The sequence below is a fragment of the Amblyomma americanum genome, chromosome 7 (genome assembly GCF_052857255.1).
Source record: "Amblyomma americanum isolate KBUSLIRL-KWMA chromosome 7, ASM5285725v1, whole genome shotgun sequence".
Lineage (NCBI taxonomy): Eukaryota > Metazoa > Arthropoda > Arachnida > Ixodida > Ixodidae > Amblyomma > Amblyomma americanum.
Genome location: NC_135503.1, coordinates 94,863,365 through 94,876,991, shown reverse-complemented (window position 1 = coordinate 94,876,991; position 13,627 = coordinate 94,863,365). Strand labels below are relative to the sequence as shown.

At 47.0% G+C, this 13,627-nt stretch overlaps 1 protein-coding gene across 1 annotated transcript in view; it reads left to right on the top strand.

Annotated features, from left to right (window-relative positions):
- The window catches only part of LOC144099418 (cytochrome P450 3A14-like), a 77,283-nt gene continuing 63,656 nt past the window's right edge, over window positions 1–13,627 (top strand). The window contains exons 1-2 of the mRNA XM_077632709.1: window positions 1–198; window positions 11,655–11,751. Coding sequence (XP_077488835.1) covers window positions 143–198; window positions 11,655–11,751 — 153 coding nt within the window. The 5' untranslated portion in view covers window positions 1–142. The remainder of the gene's footprint in view (window positions 199–11,654; window positions 11,752–13,627) is intronic.

The window sequence follows — 13,627 nt, the reverse complement described above, 5'->3', positions numbered from 1 at the left end:
GGTAGTATGGTATATACGTGAAGTTTCCTACACATGACTGAACGGTCGTGCTCCAGAGTCTTGGCAGCTGCGCAGCAAGCAGATCGAGGCTTCTCAGCACCCAGGTCAAACTTGGGCTGTGTGTCCGTGTCCAGCGGGAGATATGCCAGTGACGGTGGTTCTCCTTTTAGTCGGGCTGCTAGTGGCAGCGCTTCTCACGTAAGCCACACATTCGATTGACTTAGCCTGCGGCACTAAAGCCTGTTTTTTTCTGTAAATAGTTCGTAGTGAACAGCGGGCTTTCTTGTAGCATTTATTTGCATTCCTTCCTTTATCGCTTCGCGAATTTAATGGTATCGTGGTGCAGAGCAATATGGTCCGGCCTACGTTCATTTATATAGTTTAATTATTTATATTTACAGATTATATATAACGTCAAGGCTAAACGCTTTAGAGAGACAAATAGTGGCAATATAAAAAAACAAATTTCTATAGAGCTAATAACAAAATTTCAAGTGGCAATTTTTTTACCTAAAGTGCGGCGAGGCGAAAGCCTTTAGCGCGGTGTTGCTGCTTGTGTCACTGATGTGTGGTTAAGATATTAAGTACGCAATATTTTGTGAATCTGAATGGCTGGACACACTGGAGGGCGTCTGGGAGGCATCCGTCTGGTTCGACGCCTTTCCGCAAACACTCTCCAGCGTTCTAGACAAGGAGGACGCCATATGCGCTGGCAGGGAGTAGCGTAGTCTTTAGCGCACTCGGATGCGGAACGAAAGGATGGTGGTTCGAATCCCATCGTACAAAAAGAATTCTTGCTTACCGAGTTGCTGAAGAGCGTAACGGCCTGACGGACGGACGGACGAACGGACGGACAGGGTCGCGAGCATGAGCCATTACAGGCTTGCGCCTTAAAATTGCTACGGTTCAACTACTGCTGAACCTGGTTGGAAGGAGAAAACTGTGGTGTATGGGGCAAGTTGACATGGCTTGGCCTCGGTAACGTTGAGTCCGTTACGCACACTCGATAAGCAACGCGCCTACCCTACCAGGTGGCGGATAAATATATGGTCGATAGCGAGAGGTTTGTCACCCAATGAATGCTTCGGCCTATTGCTGCAGTGGCGCGTGTCTGCCACAACGTTGTCAGCGCTAATGCATGCAGCCCACTTCTTTCTCCCCACCGCCACGTACCTCAAAGCGCGACTGAGGCGAACCTGCCGTGATGGATCTGTGGTTAGGGCACTCGGCTACTAGTCCGGAGTACCTGGGTTCGAACCCGATCGCGGCGGCCGAGTTTCGATGTAGGTGAAACGCAAAGGCGCCGTGTGCTGTGCGATGTCAGTTGACGTTAAAGTTCCCCAGGTGGTCGAAATTATTCCGGAGCACTCCATTACGACAGCTCTTCCTTAATTCTCTCAGTCCCTTTTTTATCGCTTCAGTTGCGGCGCGGTTCAGGTGTCCGCCCAGATATGAGACGGATATTGCGCCGTTTCATTTCCCCAACAACCAACTTTCATTTCGTTCTTTTCTTCTTTCACTCCCTCCTTTATCCCTTCCCTTACGGCGCAGTTCAGGTGCCCGCCGATATGTGAGGACGATACTGCGCCATTTTCGTTCCCCCGAAAACCAATTATTATTATTATTATTATTATTATTATTATTATTATCACTGCCCCAGGGATCCAGTTATATGCCTTCCTTTCCTCAAGTTCATTGGAGTCTAGAACGCTGTCAACGCTAACAGCATTGAACACAAAGAATGTCGATGATCGATATGTTCAGTGCCGCGTTTCTGCTACAACGCTTTGATTGCCAGCGCATGCCGCGCACATCTGTTACTACTGCCACGACGCTTAAAACGCGACTGAGGTTTTCACGCCATAATCTCATTAATCTCTATTTGACCTTTGACCTTGACATTACCTTGATGTGCCTGGAATAGCATCCAGTAGGACACCATAGTTATAAAATGGCTCAGTCTTGGCTTCACCTCTGGCTCACTTCAAGATCAAAACCGCAAGCACCGCGAAATCGTTACGAGGTAGCGTAGTGAAGCTTTTGCTCCAATATTGCGACACTACAAACGTATGTATCTGCATATACATTGCTATTTGGTGCAATCATAATGAGTTAGCAGCCGTCATTGTTGCTTTCTGCTCGGGAAAGTGATCGCATCATGTAAGAACGATTGAAAAAAAAAAGCGTTTGCTCTGATTCAAATGAAATCTTTATTTCATGCTTACCACAAATATGGGGCATAAGAAATCACAGCTATTGTTTTAAGCAGCTTGTCGAGTTCCCATCACCCATAATGTACAAGTACCGCAGTGGTGCACTCAGTGAAGAAGACACTTTAATAAAAACACATTTCGAATAATACTAGAATACACATTCGCACTTTGAAGCGCGTGCACAACTGAACAAAGAGAAAACTAAAAAACACTTTGGAGTCACAAACATTAACAACATTAATTCTCAAAAGAATACACGGACAAAGAAAAAATTAAGAATACAAAATACGAACAGCAATTACAACATTCGCGTCGGCCCTTTTACTCGCACAAAAAAGTTTGTGAAACACTGTAGACGAGAGGGTTATTACATCAGTTCCGATTTGATTAAAGTTGTATACTATTTTTGGATGCAATAATAATAATAATAATTGGTTTTTGGGGAAAGGAAATGGCGCAGTATCTGTCTCATATTTATTTGGACACCTGAACAGCGCCGTGAGGGAAGGGATAAAGGAGGGAGTGAAACAACGAAAGATGGAGTCGCCGTAGATATTTGGACAACGGCCTTGTAAGCATTACTCGAAGAAAAGGGATGAAATTGCATTGCAATTATAAATCATGAACTATGTTACGGAACAGACAGACTCGATGAATACTGAGGCATTCGTTAAGAATGATAGCTTAAGGCTTGACTTGACTGAAAATTTCAACCAGTGATTCTGTAATAATTGTTCGGGATAAAATTGACTTAAATATGTTCCGAGAACTTCTGGTGAAGCGAATTTAATCGATGGGAAGGTAGTGAGGGGAATTTTTTCTCACATCATAACATTTCATAATAACAATGAATATATCCGCAGACTTCCCGTCGGGACGCTTGTGCTTTACCGATGTTTATTGCCATAAAAGCATCCCACTGGTTTTCTAAGGCAGCCTTCACTAGTCGGAGTAAGCGAAAGTGGTGATTTAAAAGCAAGGTTTAGCTACGCGTCGGGTGATTAAATTAGTCGAAATTATATGTTCGCAATGGAATGTTACAGTCAGTAGCCTCATAATTAAAGAAGCAATTGAAGGCGCTTAAGCTCCCCCTTAAGAGTGAAATTCGATAGCGTCCGATCTTTATACTATCAAGACGACGGCATCACTCCGCACTGTTGCTGGAGGCCCCCGTCCTCTTCCTGAATGACGAACAGTGACGTCACGATCACAGCGTTCCTGATGGCCTCCGAAAGGAATGGAAAGCTTGGGCGACGTTCTTCCCGCGCCAACGGCGCAGGGAGTTGCGGCAGCAGGGGCTGCCTTATAGACTTCGGCGACAATAGACACTTTTAGTTGGACGTACGCAGTGAGCTTACGTACGCAACGACACTGCGGATAACAAATGCGCTTGCGCAGAACACAACGTATATAGCCGCGCGTAGCGGACGCCCGCCCGCTATAAAGTAAAGCGTAGCGTACGCAACGTAGGACGCTACGTGCTGCGTTGACAAGATGGCGGCGCCAGCTCGCCCGCTTTCGAATAAATACACGTCGCCGCTGGATTCTCTTACGCAATAGCTCGCTCAAATGGTAGCGGTTCGCTTCTATATAGCCTACTTTTGCCCGTACGTACCGGTATAAGCTATAACTAGCTCCTGTGTTTCTGATCATTTGGCGATTTTCAAGCTCCTAGGCCTAACTAAATGCGCTGTGTTTTCCTCGTAGCAACGACCCCTGGCGAAGCATTTTTCTACTTTTAATAATAATAATAATAATAATTGGTTTTGGGGGAAAGGAAATGGCGCAGTATCTGTCTCATATATCTTTGGACACCTGAACCGCGCCGTAAGGGAAGGAATAAAGGAGGGAGCGATAGAAGAAAGGATGAATAGGTGCCGTAGTGGAGGGCTCCGGCATAATTTCGACCACCTGGGGATCTTTAACGTGCACTGACATCGCACAGCACACGGGCGCCTTAGCGTTTTTCCTCCATAAAAACGCAGCCGCCGCGGTCGGGTTCTACCTTTTAGTCAGTTCTTATTATTTCTTCGGTTTACATAGTTTTTTTTCTTGGAACAAAAAAAGGCTCGCAATGCACTCACTTTAGTTATCAGTAATCACGGATGAAAATTTCTTCAACCGAGCGTTAATGTGTTTTGACGTCTTGTGACTAGATGGCGTTACTGTTTACGCGTGTGCATAAGGGGCGCTACGGAACGGCCAACTAAATGTGTCGTGTTTACACTATTCACAGCATACGCAACGCAGTAAGAGATGCGTACGCCCCAACTAAAAGTGACTAATGACTACGACGAAGACGCCGGCTTTCTCCGGGAGCCTCACGAGCTCTTTACGCTCTCGGGCGGAGAGTGAAATCCAAAAAAGCCGGCCTTCATTCCTAAAGAAGTATGATTTGTTGATAAGAACCTCAAATAGGGACAGCGCAATAAATATTCGCATTACTGAAGCAATTTGACTGATATATATTTATTTCAAACCGCAGCCATGAGAGCCGTGATATATGTAGTTATGCAGAGCTCCGGATCGGTTTCAGCAGCACAGAATTTTTCCAACCTCAGTTCGCAGGCGTTTTCCCACGACCGGGATTGAAGAGCGAAAAAAAAAAATTGGTAGTGGCTTAGCTCGGCTATGCCATGATATACGTAGCGAGAGGTACGTTTCCCTCGCGGAGCTTGTTGTGGTCACTGTATGTTTAGCAATGATACACATTGGGTATACACATCTTTTATTCATTTTGCTTGACAGAGCCGATGACTGCCCGATGATCTGTGAAGTAGCATGCAGCGGTCTCAATTTTGTCGATACAGTATTTCGATTTGGTAGAGGCTCTTTAGTATACAAGCTCTATAGTAGTTCCCCATTGTTCAGTCAAGACGCTAGGGCCCGAAGCTAAATTAAAGTCAAACTTTTCTTTCGTACACTGTCTAAGAGAGTTTTGTTTCCTTTTTAAATCACCCAAAGTCACGCACAACTGTGAAACCGTGCCGTAGGCTTGTATACAAGTGGAAACTACATCAATCGTCTGCTTTCCAGATGTTGCCGTTGCCACGGAGACTCCTTGGATGATAATGCCGCTTTCCAGAATGCGAACACAGGAGGCTTCACCATTACTCACCGCGATAGAAGGAATATGTCTGGCAGCGGTGATACCTTGTTTCGCGTACACACAGACTCCAGCGTTCTTATTTGGTTCAAGCCAACTGCCAGGGGAGAACCTCCGTTTAGCAGCGGCTGGATTCTCCTTCTCTGCATGCATGTCAAACGTTGTGATAGAGACGCCCATTACATCTCCGCCTTTTATGCGCAACCTTGCGCATGCGACGCGGGGTTCGGGTGATAGAGCGGCGTGCGGCAAGGCGGCGACGAAGAACGCGCGCAGCTGTGGGGTCTCTCTGGTTATCATGGTATCGGCGCATGCGCACAACTGCTCGTCCGCGTGACGTCACGCTCGGCTTTGACGGCGGAGCGGGCGTGCGCGACGTGGAAGCGCACGCCGCACTTTGCTTCCCTTCGGTTGCCATGGTAATGGCGCATGCGCAGAACTTTCCTCTCCCATGTACCGTGAAATGCTCGACTGGTAGCCCAGTGTAGCTCCCGCTACAAAAATAAAAATAAAAACAGGACAAGACCGCAAGCACTCACCGATTGCGTTAAATTTGTGAAGTTAGCGAGGAAGGCGTGGCCACCGACGATAGGACCTGGAAACGAGTGATTGGCAGTGACTAACTTTTTCCAGTCGTAGATTTAATCTACATAATAGCAAGTAAAGATTGCAGTGTGTCTGCCAGCCATGAGTAAAAATGTAACTGAAAATAAAGTGAAAAAGTTCAGGCGAAAGTTGATTGATTGGAATGGGTCATGGAAGAATATTTGGCTAAATGACGTCATCGTCTCTTTCTTATTCTCTGGCAGTAGGACTATCATTGCCGATATAAATTAAGAGCGACGTTTTAAGCACGAAATGCCTTTTGTCCCATTTCCGGCGCACCGATTATGGCCTCGCCATCAGACCAGAGGGAGAACACGGAGGAGAACCTAGACGAACTTAAGCGAAACTTTCTGCCCGCTGGCGCTGCGCTGCCACCGTAGCAGCACGCCGGCGAGGGGTGCGGAATCAACGCTATGGCCGGAGGACCCGATTGGCGCACACGAAGCTCTCGCTACATTTGAGCGATGTGAGAGCGCTGCACTGCTTACAATGAGATCCGCGCCGTGCCGAAGGATGGCGCTATTGTTCCACACGAGCCGTTGCACTCCGCATCCTGAGCGAGCCTGCGGACGGTTGGCTTGGTACGGCCAAGAGGAGACTGCCTTGCACAGGGGTTCAGTCTTGCCCAAGTATGCTTCGGCGGTACTGAAAAGCTTTTCGTGCTTACGTTTACTGTCGAAAACGAGAGGGAGGGCATTTTTTTCTTACGAGCACAAATTATAATGCCCGCATATAATAAAATAATAATAATAATAATAATAATAATAATAATAATAATAATAATAATAATAATAATAATAATAATAATAATAATAATAATAATAATAAAGAGAAGAGCAAAAATGCAAACGCGTTTGTCGGCTGCACTGCAGTCCAACGAAGAAGGCATCCGTAAAGAGCGCTTCGTCTGTGATCAGCCTGAGCGCATTAACAAGTTTCCTTGATTGCCTGATTTAGTCACGTTTTTTAATTGAAGATGAGCGCATGGTTGTAGCCAAGTACTTTGTATAAGTCGGTGTAAAATGCAGAACCTACGACAAAGGGGAGATCGTCGACCGGTGTATGCAAACTTCCGCTGTGCAAGCTTAACCGCACGAGTCGTCTCCCCTCCAGGATGTTTTTAGCGATGTCAAGCTGGCTAGAATGGAGTGTTCCTACACGGGAGGAAGTCAGAAAAAGGCAAGCACGTGTCGGGCTTACTGTTGCGTGGCTAAAGTAAGCAGGACTTTTCGAAAAATATTACAAAGAGCTGAAAGCTAAAATAGTTGGCACTAGTTTCGCTTCCAATTCAGGTAGCTGAAACCCGCCAGCATTTACGTATAGCAATCACTTCAGTCGAGGAAGCAACGTCCTTGAATGTAGAGCCGTCGATTTTTTTATTATTATCCGGGGAGCACCGACCCCTAGTGCTGCAGCGCCGGATGGCGAAGGCAAGAGAAAGCGGCTGAAGGCTTGGGCATGCAGACAAGAACCTGCTGCAGGAATGTGTTGGGCAGAGAATTTTATTGCCAGTGATATAAATGGCGACAGCGAAGTCCCCTATATGATACTTGGGTGCTTCCTCAGTGTGAGGAGGTACTGTTACAAAGCGAAGCATACCCTTGTTGCGCGATCTTTCTTATAGCACTTGAGATGATCCGGCGCTGGTCTTGAGCGGAAGTTCTGGTCAGCACAGTCCACCCCCCACCCCCCTCACCCCCCTCGAGTAAGAGTCCGCCACGGTCGGTGATGGGGGACGAGGGAATATTGGAAATGTGAGAAGGGCGCGTAGAAAGCCTTCTGGTTAGCCGAAAATTTTGCATCAGGGGGGGGGGGGGGGGGAATTGGTCTGGGTTTCGGGCCTGTAGTAGTCGGGTAGGGAGCAGTCCGAGTTTGCAGTTGCCGCCAGTGTGCGGCCGGCGCTATGGTGAGGGATGGTGCTGGGGGTGCGTACTCCCTTTGTTGTTTATGGTAGTACGAGATGTTGTCATAGAAGGAGAGGAGGCGCTTCTGGGCCCGCACAAGGGGCTCGACTCACTCCCGCCCGGAATGTGAGACCTCGGGCTAGGAAATGAGCCTCCTCGTTGCCAGGGAGGTCGGCATGTTCTGGCGTCTAGATGACAGTTATAGGGTTCCAGGACTGCCAGAAGCGTAGTAAGAGACCAGCGGTGCGGGATATGCAGCCATTGGCGGAGGTGAGAATCACTGGCTTGAAGTCGGAGACAATTTTGATGGCAGATGTGAGAGGGGCATCTGGTAGACTGCTGTCCTTGGTGCACACCAACCGCCCGGCAGCGCGTTTCAAGGTGGCCGGTTTGAGCGTTCCTGGTTCCGTATTTCAAATCAAATAAAATCAAATTTATTCCGCAAATTTATTCCAATTTCATGTCATAATCACAAGCGTCCCAGCCTGCTAAGCGGCCACACCCAATTGCTCGAAACATCGGAAGCGTATGTGGTGGTACGAATGCAGCGAAAAGGGCCGAAAAAAGCGGACGCTAGCGTCAAAGACATAGCGTGCACACTATTACAAGTCACGGATGAAAGCGCTGTAATCGGTCTCTTTTCTTGCTGACTTTGGCTTTTGCGGAATAAAAAAGGTTTCCCTAAGGCTATTTCGTCGTGTCTCGTCGGTCGGACTATTGTTATGGCGCTCGAAAACTTCTGTGTACAGTGGAGTGTTGAGGACGATATTTAAAAATTTATTAATTATTATCTTAAAATCTTTAGAGTAGGAAAAAGAAAAAATTAGCTGTCGTTTAGCTACGGTTACACCTGGTGAGAAGCGAAAGAAACATCCGACTCTGCGTCGCTACTGGTAACCTGAACTGCTTTGTGCTGTTTCCCCGCCCTCCGCCCCCTCCCCTCCAGTAGCACTCTTCCGTCGTTTCTCGACGGACGCGTGTCGACCGTTCTTCTTCTGTCTCCAAGGCACGGCGTTTCTTGTTAGCCTCATTGAAACGTTGAAGCTTCGCTTTCCGACGCGCTATCACGACAGGATCTTCCTCCTCCACCGCAAAACCGGTTTCTACGCCCCCCCCCCCCCCCCGGCTAGCCTTTGGTATATATACACAGCTATCCATTGCCGTCACAGACGGTAGCTACCCCCCCCCCCCCCCCCGTTGTCGAGCAGAGTATCTATGTCCATGATTGATGTGCTTGTTTACTCAAATTCCTTTTATATGACGTCACCGTCATACAGCATCGCAAGTTGTCCCAGCTCTTCAGCCTTTGACCTTGACCTTCGAGAGATTTTGAGTGGCCTATCATCTTGGTTTGGCATATATGCGCCACCACGGCCTACGTTTGGCATATATGCGCCACCACGGCCTACGCTACTTTTGTTCAATGGCATATGTGACATTGCTCCACGGTTTGACCTCTAAAGCTTTTAAAGGTCTTAAATAGAACTACACTTCCCTCTTGAAAACCTGGCGTAGTGAAGCTTTCGCTTCAGTGGCTATGACCTTGACTTTGACCTTGACAGTCAAGAGATTTGGGCGTGTGCAACATTTTAGTTTGGCATATATGCGCCACCATGGACTACGTGACTGCACCATGGCCTACGTGACTGCTCCACGGTTTCACCTCTAAAGTGTTTCAAGGTCATAAATAGAACTACACTACCCACTTGAAAACCAGGCATAGTGAAGCTTTCGGTTCATTGACCTTGCCTTTGACCTTGGCCTTCGAGAGATTTGTGTCGTGGCCCACCATTTTGGTTTGGCATGTATGTGCCACCATGGCCTACTTGACTGCTAAATGGCCTACGTGACTTCTCCACGGTTTGACGTCTAAAGCTTTTCAAGGCCATAAACGGAACTACACTACCCTCTTGAAAAACTGGCGTAGTGAAGCTTTCGGTTCAAAGGCCCTGACTTTGACCTTGACCTTCGAGAGATTTAGGGGGTGGCCCACCATCTTTATACGGCATATTGGTTTGGCATGTATGTGCCACCATGGCCTACTTGACTGCTAAATGGCCTACGTGACTTCTCCACGGTTTGACATCTAAAGCTTTTCAAGGCCATAAACGGAACTACACTACCCTCTTGAAAAACTGGCGTAGTGAAGCTTTCGGTTCAAAGACCTTGACTTTGACCTTGACCTTCGAGAGATTTAGGGGGTGGCCCACCATCTTGATATGGCATATTTTGGCCCCCATAACCACAACGTCGCGCTCGTTCTGTGTATATTACATCCTGCAATGTTGTCTTTAAATACCGGTTTAGAAAGAATGCGGGGTACTCCCCGATCAGATCAAGGGCTATAACATATATGGGAGACACACCAGCCATGCAGCATGTCTGAATGCGGAGCAAAAGAAAGGCGGAGGCGGTTAAGAATTGCTGAGGAGGGTGAGGTTTCGTGTCAGCTGCTGACTATCTTCCGACGGCAGCGCAAACGACAGTCGAACGGCGCACTGTCGGCGCCGGTGTAGTTGAGAAATAGGTCAAATCAGCGCAGAAACCGCGTTTCCCGCTGGCCTGACGACTGAAAGTTGCTTTGTGTGAATGCGTTTTGACCTGCATAGACGAAATGCGAGCAGTTTGTTGCGGAAAACATGGTGACAATACACAAGTAATTTCGCGGGGCTAGCGAGAGTTGCTAATCAATCACTCTGATAGTCGGAAGTCTGCGTCACTTCCGAGTGCCCAATGTAACTGCATTAACGCACTTCCCGGCTGTAAAATGGCCTAGCAGTCGCAAGGTATACCAGACGGCCAAGAAAACAAGTCTCCGCGAACACGCTCAATGTAAACTAACAACCATGGGACATCAAGTATATGCGGTGCAGAGCGATAAATATTGTTGGTTACCAGCCTAGAAAGAGCAGTGCTATTTGCTCTTACTTTAGTGAAGTTTGAAACGAAAAGAGTCTGCCAGTGACACAGCCATAGAAGTTTCTCGGGCAATGATATCGTGTGTTTTTGAGCATTATGCTTGAATCATCGGCCCAATAGACTTCAAGATTGAAGAAAGTTTTATGATGTGCGTTAAGATCATGCTCACGTTGACACATAAATGCCTGTATGCCGCATATGACGGAAACGGTGAAAATCCTTACCTGCAATGTTGTTGACGCGTAGACAACCGTATGACTCTGCGCATGACAGCTGGAAGACTGCAATTCTGACTTCCACGCGACTCGGAATCGGTCCCAATGTATACACTTCACAGAACGCTTATGCAGTTTTATGAAGTTATCGTAAGTAATAGTTCATCATTAAGTTTTCGGGTAGCGTAGAAAATCACTCGTTCGTGCTGGTTTGTACGTTTACAGAGGGCCCAATAACTGCTCGTAAATGTGCGGTGTTTCTTCAAGGTCGTTTAATCAATAGTTCCACACAGATACATGTAAAATGCCGACACCAAGTGATACAATGGAACCAAGTCAGCATCACAGCGTCGATCATAGATAAGGTAGTTATGGAGAGCTAGAAGGCGCGAATCATTATACATGAAAAAACAAAATGATCTTAGAACAAAACGTTGATATGGCAAAAAGAAACTGGACGTGTGTTTATACTTGTGTATTTCGTCTGATATTAATTCGGACCAATTTGCCTCCGATTTGGGGCCTTATTACAGCTTCTTTTAAAAATATCATATACACCAGCGTGCTTGTGCACATCCAAACACGACTGAGAGTCCAGCCACAGTTGAATGGACCGTGAAATGAATGTGGCGCCCTATACTACGCCCACGTGCGACAGGCACTTTTCATGTTTCCCACCTTTTTCTTTCAGGTGGCGGTGGCGACACTTCTCGTATTTCAGGAGGATCGGAATTCCCGGTCCAAAGCCCAACCTGATATGGGGCAACATGATGGAGTACCACTCCACGGTGAGAACGATGTACGGGCCTACAGTATGCACACTGGGCCACGCATTAACGCTCGTGGTATAGACCTTTTTATCCGGCGAGGAGGGTGCCCAAACGCTTTCTTTCCGGGTTGCCGCAAACCGGTTCCCCTGCCACCTCCACTGTGCTAGCGTGGAGTGCACACAGCATCACAGTGAGCCATATGGCAACGCCCAGGGAGCCTTATTAGAAATTTCTATAGCCAAGAGAAAAAGACTTCCTCTGTTAACCAGGACGGCATCTGTACAATACAGAGTTCTCTAAGAAGTTGAGCATGAACTGCTAGACGCCGGAATAAAGCCACTCAAGCGAGATAACAAATCAGGCTAAGGCAATAACTACTTTCCACTCAAATACCATTAGCTCACTTTTTTACCGGTCGATGAACTTGCTGTTGCCTTAGCTGTGGGCCTTAGTGTCCCAACCCCCTCCGACCCTTACCCAACCGCTTATCCAAGACCCGATGTCGTACGTGCTTCCATATCCTTGTTTCAATTGTGTTTTTTTCACACTGAGTAGAACAGCCGGGCTATTGATTAACTCCCCGACGCTATGGGGTTATAGTTGTTGTATTAAGTGCCCGATATTCGAAACCCTTTATGCGCCGTGCCAGAATATCTCAAGAAGCCGGTAAGTATGTCATCTACACAAGCCAATGACTCTCATTCTTCACTTGGTTAATCAAGTACCCGTCTAAGTCACCTACCAAATAACACTCTTGCTGAACTTATCGCGAGAATTGTACATAAATTTCAACACATTGAGCGGATTTTCATGCATTGATAACCACTCTGCGATATGGGCATAACACCCAAAATTAAATTACTTCTACACGTAGACTGCCCACATAAAGAATTCTACTGTAGTTCTTGTAACTGCACCAGTAAACACACAAAAACGGCAAACATTTAACATGAAAGGCTTTGTAAGGCGATCGAAATTCTACTTCCTTCTTCAGAACGAAAACATAGCCGTTTTTAGTAGCCTCAGGTCTTACTAACCGAGCCAAGAAAAAATACTCAGCGGCCGCGCAGCCAGTCCTAAAAACATTATTGAGACATCCTGACCTACCCACAATCTCAAATGGCAAATCTGCTCCCCTCCGCACAAACAGATCGTGCGGGTAGAAGCCGTAGCTTTTAGGAAGTTGCAGATGAACACTTGCCTACACATCAGCCTCTTGCACCACATACACCCACATCATACCCAAACACGTGCATGTTATATGCGGGGATTGCCTCACACTGTGTGGGGCAATGTCACACATACTACACGGGCTCTCCAAAGCATGCAGGCCACCCTGAAAATCCCAGACCTACAACATGAGCAGTGGGAGGCCATGCTGTCCAGCTCAAGAGTAGAGGAACAGAGACAGCTGCTTGAGCGGGCGCCGCAAAGAGCCGAGGCCGTAGGAGCCCTGCGCTAAGGGCCCCTCCCTGTTCACAAAGTGCTGAAATGTTTAATAAAATAAGGTTACCACCACCCCACCAGCCCTTCACAAAGCTAGCTGACGTACTTATAAGCCAGTAAGATCATTAAACTGAAAGCTTTGGTGCTTGATTTCAAGAAAACGCCGAGAACTAGCATCGCCAACATTAATTCGTGATAGTGCATTTCCTGTAGCAAGGCCGTGAGTGCAGGTTGAGTATAATGAGAAGCTCAAGTGCATCATGTTATACCTGTATACTTATAGTTTTGAAAGAAGATTCGTTTGTGTGCGAATGTAACTTGTAAACACGACAATTGATATGTATGGGCATGAACGAAGAGCTGCGTGGGTTAATTGATATGACAGTTGAATGGGAAATAAATAAGTGTGAGGAACTGACTTATTAGTCGCGTTTAGTATAATTTGATG